General features: G+C 56.1%; 1 protein-coding gene and 1 long non-coding RNA gene across 2 annotated transcripts in view; one reads left to right on the forward strand and one right to left on the reverse strand.

The window, feature by feature from the left end:
- Positions 1-22,851, reverse strand: part of SLC5A9 (solute carrier family 5 member 9) — a 32,884-nt gene that overhangs the window by 5,797 nt on the left and 4,236 nt on the right. Inside the window, exons 2-13 of the mRNA XM_008265286.4 lie at positions 18,700-18,918; positions 16,644-16,715; positions 12,484-12,588; positions 12,025-12,189; positions 10,827-10,932; positions 10,090-10,170; positions 9,584-9,789; positions 9,255-9,390; positions 8,290-8,397; positions 6,355-6,505; positions 4,523-4,691; positions 2,684-2,899 (exon numbers count right to left, since the gene is read on the reverse strand). Coding sequence (XP_008263508.2) covers positions 2,684-2,899; positions 4,523-4,691; positions 6,355-6,505; positions 8,290-8,397; positions 9,255-9,390; positions 9,584-9,789; positions 10,090-10,170; positions 10,827-10,932; positions 12,025-12,189; positions 12,484-12,588; positions 16,644-16,715; positions 18,700-18,861 — 1,677 coding nt within the window. The 5' untranslated portion in view covers positions 18,862-18,918. The remainder of the gene's footprint in view (positions 1-2,683; positions 2,900-4,522; positions 4,692-6,354; positions 6,506-8,289; positions 8,398-9,254; positions 9,391-9,583; positions 9,790-10,089; positions 10,171-10,826; positions 10,933-12,024; positions 12,190-12,483; positions 12,589-16,643; positions 16,716-18,699; positions 18,919-22,851) is intronic.
- On the forward strand, positions 13,622-18,706 carry LOC127493458 (uncharacterized). The gene is made up of 3 exons (XR_007923633.2): positions 13,622-13,684; positions 14,972-15,059; positions 16,563-18,706. It is a non-coding gene; the product is annotated as an uncharacterized lncRNA (long non-coding RNA).

Below are 22,851 nucleotides of genomic sequence, written 5' to 3' on the forward strand. Positions count from 1 at the left end.
TCAAAAGTCTCTTGGAGTGAACTGAGGACTGGAGGCTGTTGCCGGATTGATGCAAGAAATAATAAGTGTGTAGGGTGATAGGCAGGCAGGAGCAGCCTTGAGGACCAACAAGGAGGTAAAATCTCCTAACCAGGGTGACTGAAGTGCCGGGGAGGGGGCGGGGAGAGGCTACCAGGGCTCCTGCTCCTGCCCTGGATGATCAGGTGGGTAATGGGGCCCCTCCCAAGGACAAGGAGTGCGTGTTGGGGGGGAGTGCGAGAGGACCTGCACGCACACACAGGTGACGACCAGCTTGCAGGGTCTGGAGGAGCCAGGCGAGCAGAAGCAAAGCAGTGTCCGCTGGACAACTCTGCGGCTGGCTTTCCGTCTTCTCCCTCGCGGGGACTCGGCAGAGGGAAACACGGCCAGCTCTCCGGCTGATGTCAGCGGTGGTGGACCCAGCCGTGAGCTCTGAACCGGCTCCTTTCCAGCCAGGCTCTCCTGGCCCACAGTTGTTTGCTACATGTTGGGCCGAGTGTGTGCAGCTGTGCCCAGCCCAAGCAGGCTTCCCAGTGGGATCATGAGAGCTTGGGCCATTTCTTTTCCTGTCTGCATCCCTCAGCGAGCCTTACATTTGTGCTGTGTGGCAGTAGTGACATATGAGCTGTGTCTCTGTGCCACCAAGAGGCAATGAGATTTGGCAGTTTTTTAATCTTGGGGGAGGGGAGTTTGGCTGGAGATCAAGAATTAAGCAAAGCATCATGTTTCTGTAGAACGCTGTTGAGTTCCTAGTCCAAGGACACCGCAAAGTGGGAAGTGTAATGGGTCACAGGTGGGTTATCACTTATATTTTATGGGGCATGGACCAAACAAAGCCCATGAAGTCAGAAGAGTGAGGAGCAGGGTAGAAAAATACTCAGGAGGGAGAACATCATGGAAGTGAACCGAAGAGCGATCACCAGGGGACAGGAAGTGGTCAGTGGTGCCTGCGTCTCCTGGGAACTCAGGAGGAAGATGGAGAGGTAACCCCTGTTTCACCGGAAAGAGGCTATCAGAGAGCTGGGCGAGAGCAATTTCACAGGACCGCTGGGGCCAGCGGCCAGGCTGCCGAGGCTTAGGAAAGAAACAGGAGGTGGGAAGTGGGGGCAGGGAGTGGAGACCGCTCTTAGCACAAGTTTGCTGGAGAAGGAGGCAGCAGTCACTGAGGGAGAACAGGACCCAGCGAGGGACCTCAGATTGGGAAAGACGGCCGGCCGGCCATGTGAGAGTGAGAAGCAGATGCTGGGGGAGAATCTGGATGCGGAGGCGCAGGAGGGGTTGGTTCAGGAGTGAGGCACCAGGAAGGCAGCTTCCTAGTGGGTGGTCTGCTTGCTGCGGGACTCAGTGAAACCAGAGCTCTACTGTCCTGCTGCAAACCCTAAAGTGCCACCTGCACAGGGGCACTGATAATGAATTCCCCCAGTACTTCAGGGACTGACACCTGCCATGGCCTTTGTTATGGCTGCACTGCACCCCTGAGAATCCCTGTGTTAAAGGCCTAACCCCTAGTGCCTCAACACGTGATTGTATTTGGAAATGGGGTCTGAAAGATAAAATTAAAAGGGACAGCACTGTGACACAGCCATGTAGGCCACTGCCTGCAACGGTGGCATCCCATGTGAACTCCAGTTCAAGTCCTGGCTGCTCCACTGCTGATCCAGCTCCCTGCTAATGCTCCTGGGAAAGCAGCAGGGGATGGCCCAAGTGCTTCGGCCCCTGCACCCATGTGGGAGAACTGGATGGAATTCCAGGCTCCTGGCTTTGGACCAGCCCAGCCCTGGCTGTTGCAGCCATTTTGGGATTGAATAGTGGATGGAAGATCTCTTTCTCTCTTTCCCTCATTCCTTCTCTGTAACTCTACCTTTCGAATAAATAAATACACGCTTAAAAATAGAAAAAGTGAAGACTGAATGAGGTCATTAAAATGGGTCCTAACCCAATATGGCTACTGTCCTTAAAGCAAGAGATGGTCACAGACAGGCACAGAGAAGTTCACGTGACCACAGAGAGAAGGCAGACATGTACAGCCATCGAGAGAGCCCTCGGAAGAAACCAGCCCCGTCGACGCCTCGGTCTCGTCCTCCTCAAATTGAGAGGCAACCAATGCCTGTGGTTGAGGCCACTCAGTCTGCAGTGCTCATCCATGGCACTGCCAGCCAGCTGATGCGGGGGGTAAGGATAGAAAGGACTTCACAAGACTGGGCGTCACTGGTAAACCAGGAAGCTTGGGAGAGGTGAGAGTCCTCCATCTAGAAGACTGTTTTCTCAGGCACTTCTCCCCCAGTCACCCCCAAAAATCTCCATTCATTCTTCAAGGTTAGACTCTGTGGGTGCACTCCAGTCCCAGGGTGACTGCCTCCCCTTCTGTGCTTGGCCCCTCCCACTGAGCTTGGTCCTCCTTTGCATGGGGAGGGATTGTATGGCACCTGCTTCGCCCTGGGGACAGACACACGCAGGGACTCTCATCTATGGCACCTGAGCACAAGGCCTGACACACAGCAGGCACTCACAGAGAGGTTGTGAATTGCACGGGCTGCTTTCTGCTTGGGAATTCACAGCCCCACGAGTTCTCCCTCCCAAGGACAAGTGCGTGGCCATGGGGATACCGGAACCAAGCAAACGAAGCGCTGTCCCGGCACTGGGCGGGGCAGGAAGCGCCACTTGCCTTTTCCACAGGGATGGGGGCTGTGCAGAGGCTGACAGTGACGATGACTATGGCAGTGAGTCCGCAAAGGAGCAGCGCGAAGTACAGGTAGTGGAAGTCCTTCAGCACGGCTGGCCTCCGGTCCACCTCCCCGCAGGCCGGGGCCGGGTACGAGAACTCCAGGACCATGCGCAGAAGCCCCACTCCCAGGCCAAACATGAGGCCCCAGAAGGCTCCCTGTGGAGAGAGGGGTGGGACCCAGGGAAGACCCCAGGACCCTGCAAGCCACCTGCCCCCGCTCAGTCTCCCACTGGCTTCCCCCTGAGTGAGCTCCCAAGCCATGCTGAGACCTTCTCTGACCTAGGGACAAGCTAAGGGGTGTACTGCCAGGGACAGGGGCTGTACCAGGTCTGGCAGGCAGAGCAGGATTTGAATCCGGGCTCCATGTCAGAATGACTCTGAACCAACCCCCTGACCCTGCCAACCGAGAGTCCTCCCTTGGGCAACGATCAGTGGACTTAGTTAGTACCAAGGAGTGGGTACTTGATATTCAGCTACAGCGGAATAAGCTTGTGTAATAAATGGGGAACACCAGGATCCCCAGCCACCTTTGTGCTATGAAGAATCAGAAAGAACAGAGATTTTGCTTTCTTCACTAGAGCTCCCCTAACCTGTTACCTGCTCCTGTGCCTGTTCGGATGACTTATATTTTAAAAAGTGAGATTCTGGGAGCGGCGCTGTGGCGCAGCGAGTTAACGCCCTGGCCTGAAGCGCCATAATCCCATATGGGCACTAGTTCAAGTCCCGGCTGCTTCACTTCCGATCCAGCTCTCTGCTATGGCCTGGGAAAGCAGTAGAAGATGGCCCAAGTGCTTGGGCCCCTGCACCTGCATGGGAGACCCAGAAGAAGCTCCTGGCTCCTGGCTTCGGATCAGTGCAGCTCTGGCCATTGCGGCCATCTGGGGAGTGAACCAGCGGATGGAAGACCGCTCTCTCTATCTCTACCTCTTTTTGTAACTCTTTCAAATAAATAAAATAAATCTTTAAAACAAAGAAAAAGTGAGATTCTGATCATGACATCAAAAACTCTCGGATGGGCAGAGACACCCGAATTGGACGACGAGGTCTTGCTGTGTGCTGGGCTCATCACCTGGCTTAGGGAGGCCGTCAGGGAGAGACTCTGAGATCTTCTCTGCAGTGAACGTGAACTCTCACGATGTCCTTGTGGAGTTGTGTCCACGGCATCACTGCCCAAGGCCCAGCCTGGAGAATCGGGCCTATCTGTTCTATGTACTCCTGGGGAAGGACCAGCTCTCCAGTCCCGGGAGCCCTAGCTTCCTCCCGGCCTGTCAGCTTGCAGCGTGGTCATGCGGGTGATGTGTGCTCAGGCCCCGCTGTGAGTTCACACCTGGCTGCCTTCCTGCCAGCGCTGTTTTGCTCACGCACAGAACTGCAGGGCGCTGGAGACAGCGTGGACTCTGGAGAGCTCCGAGCCTGCTTTCACTCTCACACACACTATCCCTCCTTCCCGTGGGTCTCTCAGGTCTCAGCTCAGGTGTCACTTCACCCAGGGAGTCCACCCTGACGCCCTCCCAGGAGACCCTAGGCTGAGTGCTGTGCTTGATGCCCCCAGCAGCCATTAAGCATTTGTACATTAGCTTGTTAGGTCATTTCTGCCCCCTGGGGGCTCAGCAACCTTCCCAAGAATTCTACCATTGCGTTCCTGGAGCGGCCCTGAGTCAGTGACTGAATCTAGACCTGTTGCTATGGTCAGGGAGACGGACGGCCACAAAGACCAGAGCATCGGCGGGAGCTCCAGACCCCGTGCTGCAGGGGCAGGGACAGGTACGCTGCACTCACGGGCTCCGTGACCCTCTTGCAGAAGATGGCCAGCAGGAAGAGGGCGGTGATGGGCGGGGCCAGGTAGCTGGTGACAGACTGGATGTAGTCGAAGAGCTGCCCGCTGTTGGAGCTCTGGATGAGAGGGATCCAGAGGATGCTGACGACCACCAGGAACACCACGAACACTCTGCCAGGGAGAGCACAGCGCGCCGTGGGGCACCCTCGGCTAGGCCTGGCGAGGGCTGGGGGAAGGGCGAAGGGCTGGGGATGCGTGGTCACTGACGCACAGAAGGTCAGAAAGCCGGAATCCCAAATATTAAGGTTCAGAAATCAAGAGTGCTAAAGCCCCGGAACACAAGAATTCCCAATCCAAACCCCCAGAATTCATCGGGCGCCTTCGAGATCATGTCACTCACCTATTGCTCATGGTTTGTTCCATACCTTTCACTCCACCACCCGCCCCAGTACAAGGCCTCAGATCTCTGCTTGGGAAGCTTTTCCTTCTCTTTCATTCCCAACCCTGCACGGGGCAGAGGCCTTGTCCACGCTCCTTCAGCTCCCACCGGCTCTCCTTGATGTTGGCACTGAGCTTAGGGAAGGAACCCATCCTCCTCATCCTGGCCTGAGCCTAAATCCCTAAAGTACTCCTGATGTACGATTTGTGCAGATGTGGGAACAGAAAACTTTTCTTGCAAGGGCTTGATGTAGTGATACAAATAGCCACAAGATGGAGCCCAAATCCCACTGACTGATGAAAGAAGTGGCATGGAGACCACAGAGTGTGCCAAGAGACAGGGGCTGCTTCCTTTGAGATGTCTTTGCACACCTGTCTTCTGCCTCCCCTTCTCCTTCTCCCAGGCTCCACCAGAGCAGTGGCCACCCAAGTGGCTCCTCCTACCACTCATCCCCTCCCTCGTCCTCCGGCCAGATCCTGGCTGGTCTCTCCTTGCTCTGAGCTGGGGGTGCACATCTGAGCAGGCAGGAGGACCCCGTCAGGATCCCATGGAGGGGACAGTGAGTGCAAAGGCAGGGGTGTGAAGGAACATGACATCTACTTAATCCACAGAACGTCTGCATGCATCCAACGGTGGGGGAAGCTAAGAACCTCTGTCCAGAAGCTCAGTTAGCCAAGCTTAAAGTACAAAACCAGGATTTCAGAGAGGGCGCATCAACCCCATGGAAACCACAACCCCCCAGCCTATGGAGAGCAAGACTACTCAGCCACCACGCTACTCCTTTAAAAGCATAAAACAGCCCCCTACAATGTGAAGTTCCAATTCTTTGGCTTGGTGTCAAGGCTCTGTGTCACCTGGAGACAATCTGCCATGACCTCTCTGTGTTCCCTGTTGCTCCATCTTAAACAGTGAGCACCCTGAGGCAGGGCTATGTGACCCTGGCACGGGGACATGCAAGGTGGATCTGAGGGATGAAATGAGCAGCCTCTTGGGTGTCTGGGGGTAGCAGCCGGGGTTGGGCTGAGACCCTGGAGGGAGCCGCTTGCTCACTTCCCTCCCCTGTGCACCATTCACCTGTCCTAACCCAAGAGCTTTGCCATCTTGTCTCAAGCACCCCGTTGATCAAGTCAAGAGAAAAGAAAGAGGCAGGGAAGAGATTTTTTTTCTCCCTCCCCATTATTCCAGAAGGGGTGGAGTGGCCCACAGTGGGGTAGGGGCTTACCTAAGGGCACAGGAGAGTGCTGCTGGTCCTAGAACCCAGGGCCCTGTCTGCAACCCAGGGTCCCACCCCAGCCAGAGTCTTCAGGGAAACCAGAGCAGCAGGAGACCAAAGAGGGGCGGGGCTCGGCCTGCAGGGAGGGGCTGCTGGAAGGAGGGAAGCAAGGGCCGGCGCACCTGCCCACCACCATCAGCTCCTGCTCTGTTGCCTTGTTGCGGAGGCGCCGCCACACGTCGACTGCGAACAGGGTGCTGCTGCTGTTGAAGGTGGAGGTGAGCGAGCTCATGAGGGCAGCCATCATCACGGCGATCATCAGGCCCCGCAGACCTGGCGGACAGGAGCCGTGGGAGGATGGCCAGCCGGTGGGGCCTGGCAGGTGGGACTGAAGATGGCCGGGAAAGGCCCTGGGGGAGTTCCCACCTGCACCTGCACCTGCACAGCCAAGGAGTCCAGGAGCCCGCAGAGCCAGAGCAGGGTCTGGCCAGGCCGCGTGGCCTTGGGTGTGGCTCATTTGTCCTCTCCAGCCTCAGTTTCCTCATCTGTGCCATAGGGCATGGGAGACAAGGTGCTATTTAGAGCTCTCTGCAGCTTTCTAGTCTGTCTGGATCCATAGCTTTGTAGACTTAGGCAGCGTCAGTAACACCCTCCATGTGGGGCTAGGGTGACTGCTGCTGACCAGTGCCTGTTGACAACTGTGTGCTGTGTGGAATTTTGTGCCTTCTTCCTGACACCTCAGTGCTGGGCTGAAGCCCCAGCCTGAGAGGCAGATGCGGCGGCTGTTTGTGAGTTCTGCTGGGAACTGGCTGGGTGAGTGCCGCTGCTCCCTGGACTGGTCCTGTGCCCTTCTGAGCCTGGTTCTCCACGCAGACAAGGGGAGGCTCCCTGACGACAGTGACGAAGCTACTGGAACTGCGACTCCCGGGGGGATGACCTCCAGCCTTGGTCCCACCTCCGTCCTCTTCTCTCCATGTTCTGATGGAGCTAGACCCCTCCCTGTGGTTGAAGAGGCTCACCCCACCTCCCTGGGGGACCCCCCAGGTGGGTTGCAGTCAAGTGTTGCAAACACAGGTCCCCACTTCCTCGGGCCTCCCACTTCCCTCGGAAGTTGCCAGCATCTTTCTGGTCCCTTGCCGTACACCTCAGGGTTATCTTAGGCCCCTCCTTGACTCTCCACCCTTCATCGGCCCCTCTGTGGCTGCTCTGTCCTAGTTGGGTCTCCAATCAGCTCTGCTATTTCTTTGACTTATTTCTCATTTTATGGGCAAGATGGAATAGCCCTGCTCACCCACTGCCTGCCACAAGCCCAATCTCAGTAGCCTTGCCATCCTACCTTGCGCAGCCAGGAGCTGGGAGCCCTCTTGGAGCCCCCGTCAGTCACCATACCCTGCCCGTTCTGCCTCCCGGACACCTTCAGCTCCCTCCTCGTCCTCTCTAGAGCTGCGGACTCATCCCAGTCGCACTTCCCTGGACTGGACTGCTGCCACCCCTCCTCCACTGTCTCCCGGCTCCTGCCTAAGCCTGCCTCCACGCCCCAGAGGTGCAGTCAGCCATGCTCTGTCCTAAAACCCCAGTGCCCTCTGCCGTCTCTGGAGCGAAGGCTACGTGCAGGACAGGGTCTGGCCATGGCAGCCTCTCCAGGAAGGCTGTCTTTCTTCCTCTGGCCTCCGAGTCCGCCCTGGGCCGCTCTAGTTCAGAGGTCACAGTCTCTCCGCCTTGGGCCTTTGCACACCCAGCCTCTCATCCCTAAAATGGCATTCCCAGGCCGCCACCCCCAGCTTTGTCAGCTTGGGATTTGCCTTGGGACATAGCTCCATTTCCTCCTCTCTGGGAGACCTTCCTGACTCTTCCCAGACTGGGTCACAGCCAAGTCTCAGCTGAGTGTCCGGAAACAGCAGGAAGCCGGGCCAGGGCCTGGCCCTCCTCTGCAGCCCCAGGACCCGAAAGCCGAGCAGGTGCCTTCCAAACACTGCTGCAAAGTGTGGCTGTGTGCATGTGTGTGTCAGGCAGGGGTGCGGAGTGAGGATTTCTCTTTGCTCTTCCCATCTGTTCTTAGTGCTGACCCTGGTGGGCAGCAGGGATCAGAGGAGGCTGAGCAGGGAGATGGGACTCACCAATGGGCATGAGCCCCATGACCAGCTTGGGGTAGGCGATGTTGGAACATCCCACTCGGGCCCCGCAGACTCTTTGGCAGATGTCGGGGTCCACACAGCCCACCTCGTCTGCAAAGAAAGGGGTGGCAGTTAGAACAATGGGGCCCTGTGCTTTCTCGGGGTCACCCCGTTTGCTCTCTGACTCCCGGAGATGCTGGCAATGACCATGACCCTGGTGGTGTCAGGGCCTCTGGCCAGTTTCTTACTTGTGTTCTACCCTGCAAAGCTTGAGAGTTCTTTGGGTGTCAGGCCTTGCATCTTTGTTCTTTTTTTTTATTTGTTTGGAAGGCAGAGTGAGAGAGACAGAGGGAGGAAGGGAGGAAAGGAGAGAGAGAGAGAGAGAGAGAGAGAGAGAGAGAGAGAGATGGAGGTAGGAGGAGAGAAAGAAGGAGAGAGAGAGAGAGAGAGAGAGACAGGGAGAGAGAGAGAAATCTACCATCCACTGATTCACTCCCCAAATATCTGCAACAACCAGATCTGGGCCAGGCTGAAGCCAGGAGCCAGACCTTTATCCTGGTCTCCCACTCGGTGGGCAGGGATTCAAGTAGTTGGGCCATTTTCTTGTGCCTTCCCAGGCGCATTAGCAGGAAGCAGAGTAGCTGGGACTGGAACCAGCACTCTTCTATGGGATGCGGGCTTCCCAAACAGTGGCTTAACCTGCGGCACCACCATGCTGGCGGCCAGGCAGTGCCTGATGATAAAGGAACGGAAACATCCTTGGGAGGTGTTTTCCGCCCGTGAGGGGAAGCAGGGCTTTCAGACGGCATTCAGACATTGGTCTCTTCCACTGAAGGGCGACGAGTTCAGCCCACAAAGCCCAGATGCTGTCTCTGTTCTTACCAGGGAAGCAGCCTCAGCTCCCGCCCAGCATTGCCCAGGGCACCTTGTCCTCGCATCCCCTGCCAAGGAGCAAGGCGAGCACTCACCTGGGTACAGGGCCCGGCTGATCATGCCCGGCATGACGATGAAGAAGGTGGGCAGGATCTTCAGGTAGCCCCCCAGCACTGAGCCTCCCTTGGCGTGGGACAGACTCTTGGCGGAGAGTGACCGCTGCACAATGACCTGCACAGGAGCATAGCACAGGGGTGTGGCCCCTTGCCGGGGGAGCTCTGCCCAGCCGCACGTGCGCCCTGACCCCGTTCCTGTTCCCAGCCCAGGACCAGGCCCACTCCTCTGTGTCTCCTGTGCCTGAATTCTCTGCAGAAAGCCCCCCCCACTCCCTGGTGGGCTTGGATACACCTGCCTGGGGCATTACCTGGTCTGTGCACCAGCACCAGGTGGCCAGCACGGTAAGTCCAAAAATGAGACCCGGCCATGGGATGTCCCCGCTCACAGGGTCCCGAAGCATGTGGAAGGCGTCTGGCCGTGGGAGGTGACAGGTGGTATTGGGGACTGTGACGTTAGGGATGGCCTGCCTGTAGCGCTGCTCCAGGCCTGGGTACCAGCCCACCTCCTGAAAGCCTGTAGGAGCAGACACAGTGAGAGAAACAGCGCCAGGAGCTCACTGGACTGGTAACGCAGCCCAGCCCAGCTCCCAGCTCCATGTGGGCCCCCCGGGGTTACAACTGACAGAGGGGTTGGGAATGGGGCAGGGAGACAGGGGCTAGGCTCAAGACACCTGGTTTGGAAAGAGAATCCTGACCTGGAGAAGAGACATGGCTCTGAGCTGGGGAAGCTTCCAGACAAACCACAGAGAGGGCAAAGCCACATCAGAGAGGACTTTGGGGTGAGCTTAGGGGGGTGTGTATGCCTCTTCCTCACCCAGAAACATGAGGACCAGGGCTCCCCCCACCATGATCAGCGTCTGCAGAGCATCTGTGTAGATCACAGCCATGAGGCCCCCTGGGGACAACAGCAGAGGGTTCATCAGTCAGCATTCCCAGCAGCGCGCCCCCTAGCTCCCATCCTGGGAGGATCCAGGCTGGCCACAGTCAAAGTGCTCTGGGCTAGTTCTGTCCGGTCTGGCGGTGGCCATAGCTTCTCCTTGCTGTTTGGTTTCCCAGGGCCATTCCTTTGCAGGTGCTGTTAGCTCCCCTGGGAGTACAGCCTCCTTTCCCTCTCCATCTGAAAGTCCCCAGCCTATGCAAGTCTGCCCTGCACCGGCCTCTCGGGCCGCCCAGTCTTGCATGGGCGACGTTGAAGAGACAGAAGAGGGTGGATTTGCACTTTTGCATGGAGCTACCCATGGCAACTGTGGTCTAGATCACGGGCCCCTAATGTCGACCCTACACCCTGCTGCCATGGGCCTTTCCTGTGTCTCCTGCCATTCCTCCTTCCTGTCTGCCCTTGTGCGTCCCGCTGTGTCGCTCAGTCTCTTCCTCCAAGCTGCCCCCTGGCTGTGTGTCCCCGTCTCTGCCTGTCTGTCTCTCCGCCTCTCTCTCCGGTCGTCTCTCTCCCTTGGTCATTCTCTCGGTCTCTGGGTCACTCAGAAGCTGCCCTATCTCCTCCCGCTGGTCTCTCAGTGTCTGCACAGTGCTGAGATCCACCCTCAGACCCACCTGCAATGGTGTAGATGGCTGTCACCACCAGCAGAAGCGCCGTGGAGAGATAAAGGTTCCAGCCCAAGGCCATCTGGATGAACAGGGCTCCAGAGAAGATGTCCGTCTGCAGAGAGCCAGGACCCATGGAGCCAGCCCACCTGAGGCCCTCAGTGTGGCGGCTGTGGGCGTGTCACTCAGCTGCTCCGCCCCTCAGTGCCCCGAACCCTGGCCACACAACAAAGAGGGCGGGGCCTTGTGTGCCACACTGAGGACCTGCTCCACCTGGCTGACAGCCGTGGATACGCAAAGCCTGCAGCTTTGAGACTGAGAAAAGTTGAACCCAGTGACGCGGCCAGGCTTGTCTGGTGGCCGTGAGGGGAGTGGTGAGAAAGGGATGGAAGGCTGAGGAAATGAAGAGGAAGCTGGGGTGGGGAGGAAGAGGCCATTTGGGAGGAGAGAGTGGGACCCCAGGGGTCCCGGACTGCTCCTGGACAGAGCAGGGGCCCCAGCTGACCGGTCAGGAGCCCTGTCCTAGGAGACATCTGTGGGCCGGGTGGGCTTATTCGAGGCCCTGGGGAGCAGCCTGCCCTAAGCTGACCCAGACTGTGTTCAGCACTGGAAGAACAGGGACCTTAGGGAGGGTCATTTTCAGCACCAGGCCTGGCTACTGGCTGGCTGAGCTCCCTGTGGTATGCGTGGGGCCCAATCGTGACCGTTTTGTGAACTCCGTACAGGGTGGACAGCCTCACAGCGTGGACAAGAGCCGGCCTGGCCGCTGCGGCTCCTCTTGTGGACTTGGGCAAGGCGGGCCACTTGACCAGCTTTGCTTCCTGAGTTGAGCTCAGTAGAGGGACACTAAGCTTTTTTCTGTCTAACATTCTCGGTAGTTAGTGCCTGGTCACTGAATGAGAATCAATTAATCGGAAGATAAATCAAGGAAGGAACGAATTATGAGAGCGTGAGTTCTTTGAATACAGGGACTTTCATTCACTCAGCAAGCGTTCATCCTTCGTCCCTGCTTGCCCCGCTGCTGTGTGGGGAGCCCGTGCCAGCGGTGTGCGTGGAGCTGGCTGGCCGTCCCTCTCCTCTCCTGCAGTCTCGCCCCTGTCCGTGACCCTCAGCGTCCCCTACGCTGTAAGCCCGTGGCCACGCACGCGGCAGGTCTCTGCACCCAGTGTGCTCAGGGACGAGGCGACGGCAGCAAGCAGGCACCCACCGAGATCTTGGTGAAGATGTAGATGATGAGAGACAGGACGGACAAGTACATCTGGATCCTCTGGCCCCCGAAGCGCTTCCTCAGGTACTGTGGCATGGTGACCACTCCTGCGGCGATGTACACAGGGACGAAGACCCAGCCCAGCGCCAGGAGCAGCCAGGTCGCCTGGGAGAGGGGGGAGAAGAAGGCCTGCAGGCAGCAAATGCAGATGGAGGGGGCCTCCCATCTGCTGTGGACGAGCCCTGGCCAGGGAGGTGTGGCACTTAGGCCACCATTGCAGGCCTTCTATGTGGCCTCGGATGACCCCTCTGCCTCCTCCAGGCCTTGGTTTCCTCCTCTATAAAATGGGTCCCCAGTTCACCATGCGGCCTCCCAAGCACCTGTAAGATCCCTAGCACTAAGGCCGGAGTTGGGGGTGGGTTCAGACCCTTCCTCCCCAGGCCAGGTCAGCTTCCTTACGTTCCACTCGAAGCCTCCCACGGCCAGGCCACCAGCAGCCCCTGTCCCGGCCAGACCGATGAACAAGCCACTGCCCACATTGCTGGACATCAGAGACGCTCCGATCTGCAAGACACAGGTGGGGTCAAGGGTCAGGATTCCTCTGAACCAATCAGGAACCAGGCCTGAGAGTGAGGCGGAGGCGTGCTGCAGACATTTGTAGGGTACCCGCTGGCCGCCACATGCTCCATCAGGTACATTATGCGCGTTAACACGTGTAATCCATGCACATATCCAGATGGAGGACTAATAATTTTCCCAAGGCACAGAGGAAGGAAGGAACGGCAGGAAAAGAGGAAAAGTGAAAATGAGCCCAGTGGCTCCAAGTCACCCGGAGAGTCGGTGGCAAATCTGGAAGGAAGGAAGTCAGAGAAGAGGCCCCGCCAGGGGGGATAAAGCCGCGCAGTGGGCCGTGGACGCAGGCCTCAGAGAGGAGGCAGTGGAGGGGGCAGGGGAGCCCCCTGGGGGTGGGGGGAGGCTCCCCCACCAGTTCCCGCAGGCTCCCGGGTGAGGCCCCAGGGAAGAGCTGAGGGGCTGAGCACAGGCCAGGCCGCCAGGAGCTGAGCGAAGATTTCTCTTCCAGAGGCAGAGGGCAATGCTAATAATAGCAGCAGCGACACTGATCGGAGGCCCGGGGCACTCGCCAGGGCACTGCCGCCGTAATTAACATATTCAGTCCCACACACACCCCACGAGGTACGTGCTATCACTGTCCCCAGTTTACTGATGGACGGACTGAGGTGCCCGAGTCCTACAGCTGAGAAGGGGCAGAGGGAGGATTCACCCCTGGTGCTCTGGATCCCGGAGCCACTGCCCAAAACCATCGCTTGGCACCTGCTAAGCACTCAGTCACTGTTCTCTCTCATTAGTAGGTGGGACCCTTGCCGGGGAGGGGAGACAGGAAAGAGAGAGGGGCTGTGGGGTCTGGGAAGAGGCCTGGAGGAGCCCTCCAAGGCAGGACGGGGGTGGGGGCTGGAAGGGAAGCGTTGTGTCCTATGTCACCTTAATAAAATCCCTTCCTCTCCCACAACCCCAGCTGCTTCCCCTGTGAAGGGTGGGGACTCACCTCCCTATAACTTCCTGTTCTCCTAGTGTTCTTGGGAAATAGAAGCGTATGGAGGAACTCAGAGAAGAGGCAGCATAGCAGGGCAAAGGCACAGAGGTAACAAATGTGGCCTGCTGTCACCACAGCCTGGTGCTATGCTGCCCTGACACCTGTGCACACACACATGCAAATACACCCTCGCACACATGGATACATGGTCACACATACATGTGCACACATGTGTGCACACACATACACACGCAAGTCCCCACATGTGCATACAGTACACACACATGTACAAGCCATTTATGCATGCGCATGCACACACCTGCACACGGACTCACAGTGCACCCCCACATGGTGCACGAGGCCATCCAGCGGGGCTGTGGGTCCCTCAGAACAGGCAGAATGCCCTTCACAAGCAGACTGCCAACCGTGGCTGGAGAGCTTGTCTTCAGACCAAGCGCCGTCTCCCATACTAATAGCTTCTTGCGCTGCATGCGTGACCTTGTGGTTTTAAATCACACCATCAGGGTGGTTGCAATCTTTCACCCAGAACTGGCAGAGGAAGGGGCTGAGCCCTTGGGGAGAGTCAGGCTGTCTCCAGGAGACCCCTGGTATCTCCATGAGCCCCAAGCCAATCAGCATACCGTAGGGGAAACCCCTTGTCCAGTGGGCACCCCCTTAGAATGACCCAGTGAAAAGATGGTGATGCCTCAAAAACCCTGGACACTTCCTGAAAGCCAGCGTCCTGTTCAGGCCCTCCATCTGCTCTCCTCTTGGACCGGATACTTTACTGTCAAATAAAACTTTCTGTCTCTTTGCAAATTGTTTCTTGGCCTTTTATTACTATACTGAGCTGAGGAAAAGAACACACAAAACTCACTCCAGCAGCCACTCTCCCCTGTGCGACATATATGCAAACATTCACACTCACAATCCACTCACACAATGCATTCATTTGCAAGTACAGCCTTACATGCACAATGCACAGTCACACATACATGCATACCTATTATGCACACACTGAGCACATGTGCATGTACTCACACATGCGACCCCACACAGGTGCAGACATGCCATACATGCATGCACATACATGTGAACACTCACAATGCACTCTCACATACACACATCAATTCATGCCTACACTTGCTTGCACATGCTCACACGCATGCACACACTCATTTACTCTCAAATGTGCACACACACATCCTGCCAGGTGGTCCGGTGTGATGCCAGGGCTGGGCTGGGCCACCTGACAGAGCAGAGTCCCCCAAGACCTCCTGCTCCAAAGCAAGAGCTGCCAGGCCCTCAGCGGCCATGGCCACGGCCCCAACCCAGCCCTGGGATTCCTTTATACTGAGCGGAGCGAGAGCTCACCGCCCCTTCTTCCTCTCCCAGATCCTGGACCTCCCAGACAGCCCACAGAGCCTGCAGGGTCTCCTTTGCTCCTTAGAGGACCTGGAGCTGATCGTGGGCCAGGGAGATGGTGAGAGCCAAGACAGGGGAGGGAAGCGGTGGGAAGATGGCTGGGGCATGAGTCTGTGAGCATGTGGGTGTGAGAGTACATGAATGTGAAAGTGTGTGAGTGTGAGAATGTGCGAGTGAACACAGGTGTATGAGTGTATGTGTGTGAGGGCCCTTGCATGTGAGCAGAGGGCTGTGTGTCAGCATGAGAGTGTTTATATGAGTGTGTTTGAGAATGAGAGTGTGTGGATGAGTGTATGAGTGACAGTGAGAGTGTTGTGTGCATGTGAGGGTGTGTGCACATGAGCGTGTGAGAGTGTGGTTAAAAGTGTCAGAGTGAGTGTGTATATGAGCATAGGAGAGTGTGTGTGTATGAGTGCTTTACTGCATGAGAGTGTGAGCATCAGAGTGTATGTCAGTGTGTCAGTGGTGTGATAATGAGAATGTGTGTGAATGCGAGGGAAAGAGTGTCATATGTGTGTATATATAGTGTGAATGTGTGTAAGTGTATCATATAGGTGTGTGTGAGTATGTGAGTGTGATAGCATGTATATGTATGTGTGAAGATGTATGAGGGTGGGTATGTGTGAGTGTGTATCAGTGTGTGAGTCTGTGAGTATGAATGAGTGTAAGTTTGTATATGAGCATAGGAGTATGTGTGAGTCAGAGTATGAGTGTGTATATATGAGTGTAAGTGTGTGTGAATGTATATGAAAGTGGGTATTTGTCCCACAGAATCTGAGTATATATGAGTGTGTGAGTGAGTGTGTGAGTGTGAATGAGTGAGTCTGTATATGAGCATGGGGGTGTATATGAGTGTGTATATGTGAGTATGTATGTGAAGATGCACAAGGGTGGGTATATGTCCCACAGAGTATGTGTGAGTGTAGGTGAGTATGTGAGTCTGTGTGAATGAGTGTGAGTTTGCATATGAGCATGGGAATATATATGAGTGAGTGTGAGGTTGTGTAGAAGCATGGGAGTGTGTATGAGTGTGAGTCTGAGTGTGAATGGGTGTGAGTTTGTGTATGAGCATGGGAGTGTATGTGACCGAGTCTGTGAATGAGTGTGAGTTTGTGTATGAGCATGGGAGTGTATATGAGTGAGTGTGAATGAGTGTGAGTTTGTATACAGGCATGGGAATGTATACGCGAGTGTATCAAAGTATGAGTGCACGAGAATGTTGTGAGAGCACGTGTTTGTGAGTGTGCAAGTGCTTGTGCACACATGCAGTGCTTGTGAGTGCTGCTTGACGGGCTGTGTATAGAAACAGCACCCATTACTGCTGGGGCTGACCCCCTACAATTCCCTCCTGTTTCGGGAGGAGGGAGGTGGGAGAGACTGGCGTTGGTAAAGGTCTCAAGATCAGTCCCTGGAGCCTGTTGGAGTTTTTGCCTCTGATTCCCCTCACTTAATCCTCTGGCTTTAAACTTGTTTGTTTCTTTCCCAAAAAAGTCTCCCCTAGCCTCATCCCAGGGGACCCAAGGGCTTCCACCAAACTCATAGGCCCTGGGTTTCCTTCCAGCTCAGCAGGGGAAGCTGTTGCCTTGGTCCAAGCAGGAGACAACGAGAGGGAACGTGGGTGTTGGCGTGGAGGTCAACTCACCGGCCACCAGCTCATGGACCTCCCCGCCAGGAAGTAGCCGCCAACGGTCCCTCGACTTGCGCGGATGGACGACTGGAAAGGAAACAGCAGGAGCTGAGAACGCCTGAGCCTCCCTCTAACCTCTCCGTGTCTCCATCCAATACCCTGCCCCTCAGCCCGGCGCTGTGAGGTGCAGAGGGCAGGGTGAGGCAGCACGGAGCTGTCCGAGGGCTGGCGGCTTCCCCAGCTTTGCGCTGTGTGCTTTGAGAGAGCTGCTGCCTCCCCGTGAGCCTCCGCTCATCTCCACGCAGCAGTAACTTGTGTCCCCCACCCCGCCCGCACTGGCTTACGGTGTCGTCCTCAGCTGCAGCGCGCCTACCCCTCCCCGCGCTCCAGCGGGGCTCCCATGCTGCGGGGCGGCGGGCAGCTATTCTGACTGCTCTGCCTGTGGGGCCTGGGGCCTGGCCGGAACTCAGACCACACCACGGAGCCCCATCCAGGCCCCTGGAGGAAGCACGCTGAGCACCAGGAGCTGCCCACTCAGCAGCTGGTTTGGGGCACTGCTCTGCAGCACGCAAGGAGAGTGAGGCAGGCAGGAGCCTTCTCCCGGGACACAGCAGTGAGGGCAGGCGATGGGGAGGGAAGAGCAACCCAAGTGCTCAGATGCCGGACTCCACAGGCCTCCGACCCGGCCTGGGAGCGGAGAAACAGTCAAGGACGGGGAGGAGAGGGGACATTTGAAAAGAAGCCTCTTTCCCCAGGGGAGAGCCATTAGTGATGAGGGACTCACAGTTGCGCAGGGCCTGGTGCTTGAAAGAGAGAGAGAGAGCTAGAGCGAGAGTGAGCGAGAGAGAGAGAGGTTGGTCTTCTACCTGATGGTTCACTCTTCACTCCTCCAGATGCCTGCAACAGCCAGGGTTGGGTCAGGCTGAAGCCAGCAGCCAGAAACTCCATTCTGGCTCCCACATGGGTGGCAGGGGCCCAAGCACTAGGGCCGTCTGCTTTCCCAGGTACATAAGCAGGGAGCTGGACAGGGACTCTACCCAGGCCTCCCACGTCGGTGGCAGGAAACCAAGCTCTTGAACTGTGTTCTGCTATCTCCCAGGATGTGCATTCGCGGGAAACTGGGAGAAAGGGGGGAGGAGCCAGGCTGCAAACCCAGGCGCTCTGATGTGGGATGTGGGGGTCCCACGTGGTGTCTTGGCAGGTGTGCCAAACGCCAGCCCCGGTTCTTCCCAGCAGCCCTGGGTGGGCAGGAACTCCTTGCGTCCCTCTTCAAATGAGGACGTTGCTGCCCTCACCATAGCCTAGGGGACTGCAGGGACTCGAGTCACAGTCTGTCCCACAGAGAGTCTAAAGGTGCTGGCTTTTATGCAGCTCTCTGGGGTGATAATCTCAGGCATTTATTGCCTGTGAGCTGTGTGCCAGGCACCATGCCGGGGCTTATCGGTGCCTTGTTGTGGAATGCTTCAGTTCCACAGTACAGTCCCTGCTCTGCTTGTCCCCATGGGGAAACTGAGGCTCAGAGGAGGCTTGCGTGCACCCAGAGGCCCGTGGCTGTAAGCGCTGGAGATGGGATCTGAACTCAGGGCTCCCTGACCCTGGACACTGCATTTCCCCTGAACAGTGTGGACAGAGGGGCTTGGGAACCTGCTTGGCACCCTTCCCTGAGAGCACAAGAGCCCTGCTTCTTGGCCAGGCCACTAAGCAGTGCAGGATCGGGGCGGGCAAGCAGTCAGGCCTTTGCAGAGGTGGGAGTCTTGGATGAGGACGAGGCAGGAGTGAGGCTCGGGGCAGCCCAGGGTGGGTGGGGCAGAGGCAGCAGGTGCATGAGACAGAGAGAAGGAGGCAGGAATCGGGAGCCCCAGCCTAGACTACTTTTGGCTTGCTGTGTGACCTCAGGCAAGCCACAGCCCTCTCTGGGCCTCAGGCTCCCCTTCTGTGGAAGCAGGGGACGGATGATTCCTGAAGGTTCTTTCATCTCCGCTCCCTGTGGAGCTGTGACCTCCATTCTGCCCACAAGGACTCCCAGTCTGAGATGAGAAGCTGCCCCTGCCCCAGCTTCAAGGCCACTCACCCAGATCCCCACGGCCAGGACGAAGACAAAGTAGATGACCACGACCACGATGTCATAGGTGTGCAGGCTGACGCCAGGGCCCGCTGCTGAGCGTGGAACTGTTTCAGGCCTGCTCCCGGCCCCTGAGGCTCCGGGCCCCATAACTCCCAGCTCCTTGCTCATCTGTGCGCTGGTCCCCTGCAGGCTGGACTTTGAGGCGCTCCCGGCTTCATTCCTTTCCTTTAATGATTAAACAGCCCGGGCACCATGAGCCTGGCACACAAAGTCCTCCCCACCTGTCCTCCCACCTGCCACCCCCGGCCCCGACGGGACGCCCTCCCTCTTTCTCTGGCTCCTTCCTCCCCAACACACACCCCTGCACACATGTACATGCACAGACACACGTGCTCTCCCACCCCCAGGGGAGGAGGAGGGGGAAGAGGAGGAGGGATGAAGCAGCCCCTGTGTCCCAGGGCTGGAAAGGATTTCGGAAATCGAGGGTGCAAGCTCCTGCTTGTGTGCAGGGGATGCTGAGGCCCAGGGAAGTAAAAGTGGAGCTGGGCCTGCAGCCAGGCTCCCTGACAGGCAGCTCTCGCAACTGTCCTGCGGCCAGCAGGAGGGACACCTGCAGGCTGCCCCCAGGCCTCGTGAGTGCCTGTCTCCATTCCTGAGGGGCCATGTCCCCTTCTCCACGGTGTAAGAAATTGAGGCTGGAAAAGTGACCGTGGTTCACTCCCAGGAAGAGAGCAGGGCAAGGCCAGGCCAGAATTCACAGCTTCTGACGCCTGGCCCACACTTTCTGCCCCGTGCTGGGACAGATGAAATGGCTGGGATCCAGAGACCCTTCCTGAGAAGGATGCAGATTTCCGCCTGCAGGGTCTCAGGCAGCTCGGCCTGCAGTCCTGAGTGTGCATCTCGCTATTCTGCAGGTGACCTTGGGCAGGTTGTTAAATGTCTCTGAGGCTGGACGTCTGGACCCGCACCCTGCCTGCCTCAGCACCAGTGAGGTTACCATGTGCTCCTGACATTGTCTACAGATCCTGAGTTAACTCACACCCTCGAGGCTAACACAGAGAAAGTGATGCCAACCACCATCCGGCCGAGGAGGGACCCAGACACCACACACACAGGCTTGCCTGCTCACTCGGTCCCTCCAGAGTAGCTGCATTTGGGACAGCTCAGTCTGGTGTCTCTTTGCATGCACCTGCTGCACACATAGGCCAGGGTCCTGAGCCACAGCAGCAGCTAAATGGGCCCGATCGCCCTGTCCCACTTCCCAGCATCTAGTGAGGGTTCAGGGTTGGGTGTTGGGGCCTGAACCTCTCCTCTTCCCCTCTTGGAGAAAGGAAAGTGAGAAGCAGGGTGCTGGACTTCTCTTCTGGCCCCCTAACAGGGAAGATCCAGCACAGGTCACGCTGAGCGGGGGGGGGGGGGGGCCAGTTCTGACCAGGGAGGAGGGCAAGCTAGTCCCCAACTGGGCAGGGCTCAGCAGGCTCCCACAGCCTGAGGCTTACCAGCCAGAATGGCAGAGAAGTCACTGCTCCAAGTCCCTCCTTCACATTTAATGAGGAAATAAGTTTATCTGATAAACAAGAGGACTAAGGGGGCGGGGCTGCATTCGCAACATCAAGAAACCCAGACGGACCAGATCGTTGGATGGTCAGCCTGACAGTCCCATGGGGTGAGCTGCTTGGGGCGGTGGGAGGTGGGGCTGATCAGAACCGGGAGGAGGGAGGAGGAGGGCTCTGAGCTCAGGGCTGAGAGCACCAGGGGCAGGGCTCCCGGGTGGATCTTTCTTCCAGAAAAGGGAAGGGGAATGCTGCGCTCTAGTAGGGAGATGACGGCTGAATCCCGCTCTTCCTCCTTCCCTTCCCCCTAGGAAGGGCTTACCTTGACCCTGAAGTCTGCCTACAAATCCTCGGAACATAGGTCTTCAGTACACAGCAGGCCAGCATTCACCCACCCCTTCTTTCCTCTTAGCTGAGGGGCTCAGAGGATGGGACAACCAAGGGCGGTAGAGGTGACCGGGAAAGCTTTATGGGGTGGGAGGGCTTAGAGAGCATACAGACACAGAAGTAAGACAGATCATTTATGACAGCTTCCAGGGAGACCCCAGGACACACTGCAAATAAGCACCAAGTGGATAGCTTGCATTTCCTGACTTCAAAACGTAATGACAAGGCTACAGCAATCAAAATGCTGTGGTACTGTGTAAAGAAAGCCATATAATCCCACAGAATAGAATAGAGATCCCAGAAATAAGCATCACATAGCTGGTTAAATAATTCCGGAAAAGCCTGCCAAGATCATCCAAGAGAGGAGGGAAAGTCTCTTCAGCCAGTGGTGAGGGGGATCCTGCATATCAAAATGCAAACAAAAGAGGTTGCAGGACGAGTGTTTGGTGCAACAGTTAAGATGCTGTTTGGGTGCCCACATCCCACATTGGAGTGCCTGGGCTTGGGTCATAGCTCTGTTTCTGACCTTAGATTCCTGCTAAAGTGCACCCTGAGAGGCCACAGGTACTTGGGTCCTGCCACCCATGTGGGAGACCTGAAGGGAGATCTAGGCTCCTGGCTTTGACCTGACCCAGCCCTTGCTGTTGCAGCTTTTGGGGCGATAACTAGCAGATGGTAGCTCGCGCGCTCTCTCTCTCTCTCTCTCTCTTTCTCTCTGTGGGTCTTTCTACCTTTCAAATGTAAATAATCAATGAAAATTTTTAAAAAGAAATAAATTATAACTTTACACAATACCAAATATAAAAATGAACTCAACATGGATAGAAGATGTAAATGCAGGAGCTAAAATGATAAAACTCTTGGAAGAAAACATGAGGGGAAAGCTTCATAACATTGGGCAATGATTTCTTGGCCATGACATAAAAACCCAAGCAACAAAACACAAAGTAGATAAATTGGATTTTACGAAAATTTAAAATTCTGTAAATCAAAGGACATTGCCAGCATAGTGAAAAGGCAACCCATGGGAGGAGAGAAAATATTTACAAGTCATATATCTGATAAAGGATTGATATAAATCCCTAGTATATAAACATTGCAATAAGTCAACACAAACAAATCAGACAGCCTTATTGGAAATGGGCAGAGGACTTAAAGATTTCTCCAAAGTGGTTGCACAGATGCCAATAACCACCTGAAAGTAGCTCAATTGTTCAGAAAATGCAAGTCCAAACCACAATGAGAAACCATTTCACACCATTAGAAATGTTATTCTAAAACAAATAAAATGGAAGTGAAAGTTTGGCGAGCGGTTAAGATGCCTGCGTTCCTCATGAGGGCGCCTGGATTCAAGCCCTGGTTCTGGTCTGCACTCCAGCTTCTCCTCGCTGATGTTCACCCTGGGGAGAGGTGAGGAAGCAGTGACACTTCCAGGACTAGTTCCTGCCACCCATGCGGGAGACCTGGATTGAGTTCCGGGCTCCTGGCTTTGGCCCAGCCTCGCCCAGGCTGTTGTGGGCATTTGGGGCTCGGAACAATGGATGGGAGCTCTCTCTTTCCCTCTCTTCCAGGTTGGAATACCTATTATAAATGAAATTGCTTTTTTGATTTCTTTTTCAGATAGCTTGTCACTGTTAGTCTACAAATAACCAAAGCAGTTCTGAGAACAAAGCAGGAAACATCACATCAGCTGACTTCAAAATGCACAACAAAGTTATAGTAATAAAGGGGCGGGTGCTGCAGCGTAGCCGGTAAAGTCCCTTGGCTGCAGTGCCAGCATCCCATGTGGGCGCCAGTTCAAGTCCCGGATGCTCCATTTCCAATCCAGCTCCCTGCTAATGCACCTGGGGAGGCAGCAGAAGATGGACCAAGTGCTTGGGCCCCTGCACCCATGGGGGAGAACCGGAAAAAGCTCCTTGCTCTAGGCTTTGGATCAGCTCAGCTCTAGCCCTTGTAGCCATTTGGGGAGTGAACCAGAGGCTGGAAGACCTCTCTCAGATCTCTGTCTCTCTGTCTCTCTCTCTCTCTCTCTCTCTCTCTCTCTCCCCTCTTCTGCCTCTCTGTAACTCTGCCTTTCAAATAAAATAAATATATCTTTAAAAAAATGCTATAGCTACCAAAATAGCATGGTTCTAGCGTAAAAACAGACACATAGACCAAGGGAACAGAATAGAGATCTCAGAAATGAATCCACACGTTGACAGCCAACGTTGTCTTA

This window comes from Oryctolagus cuniculus, chromosome 7 (assembly GCF_964237555.1).
Source record: "Oryctolagus cuniculus chromosome 7, mOryCun1.1, whole genome shotgun sequence".
Classification (NCBI taxonomy): domain Eukaryota; kingdom Metazoa; phylum Chordata; class Mammalia; order Lagomorpha; family Leporidae; genus Oryctolagus; species Oryctolagus cuniculus.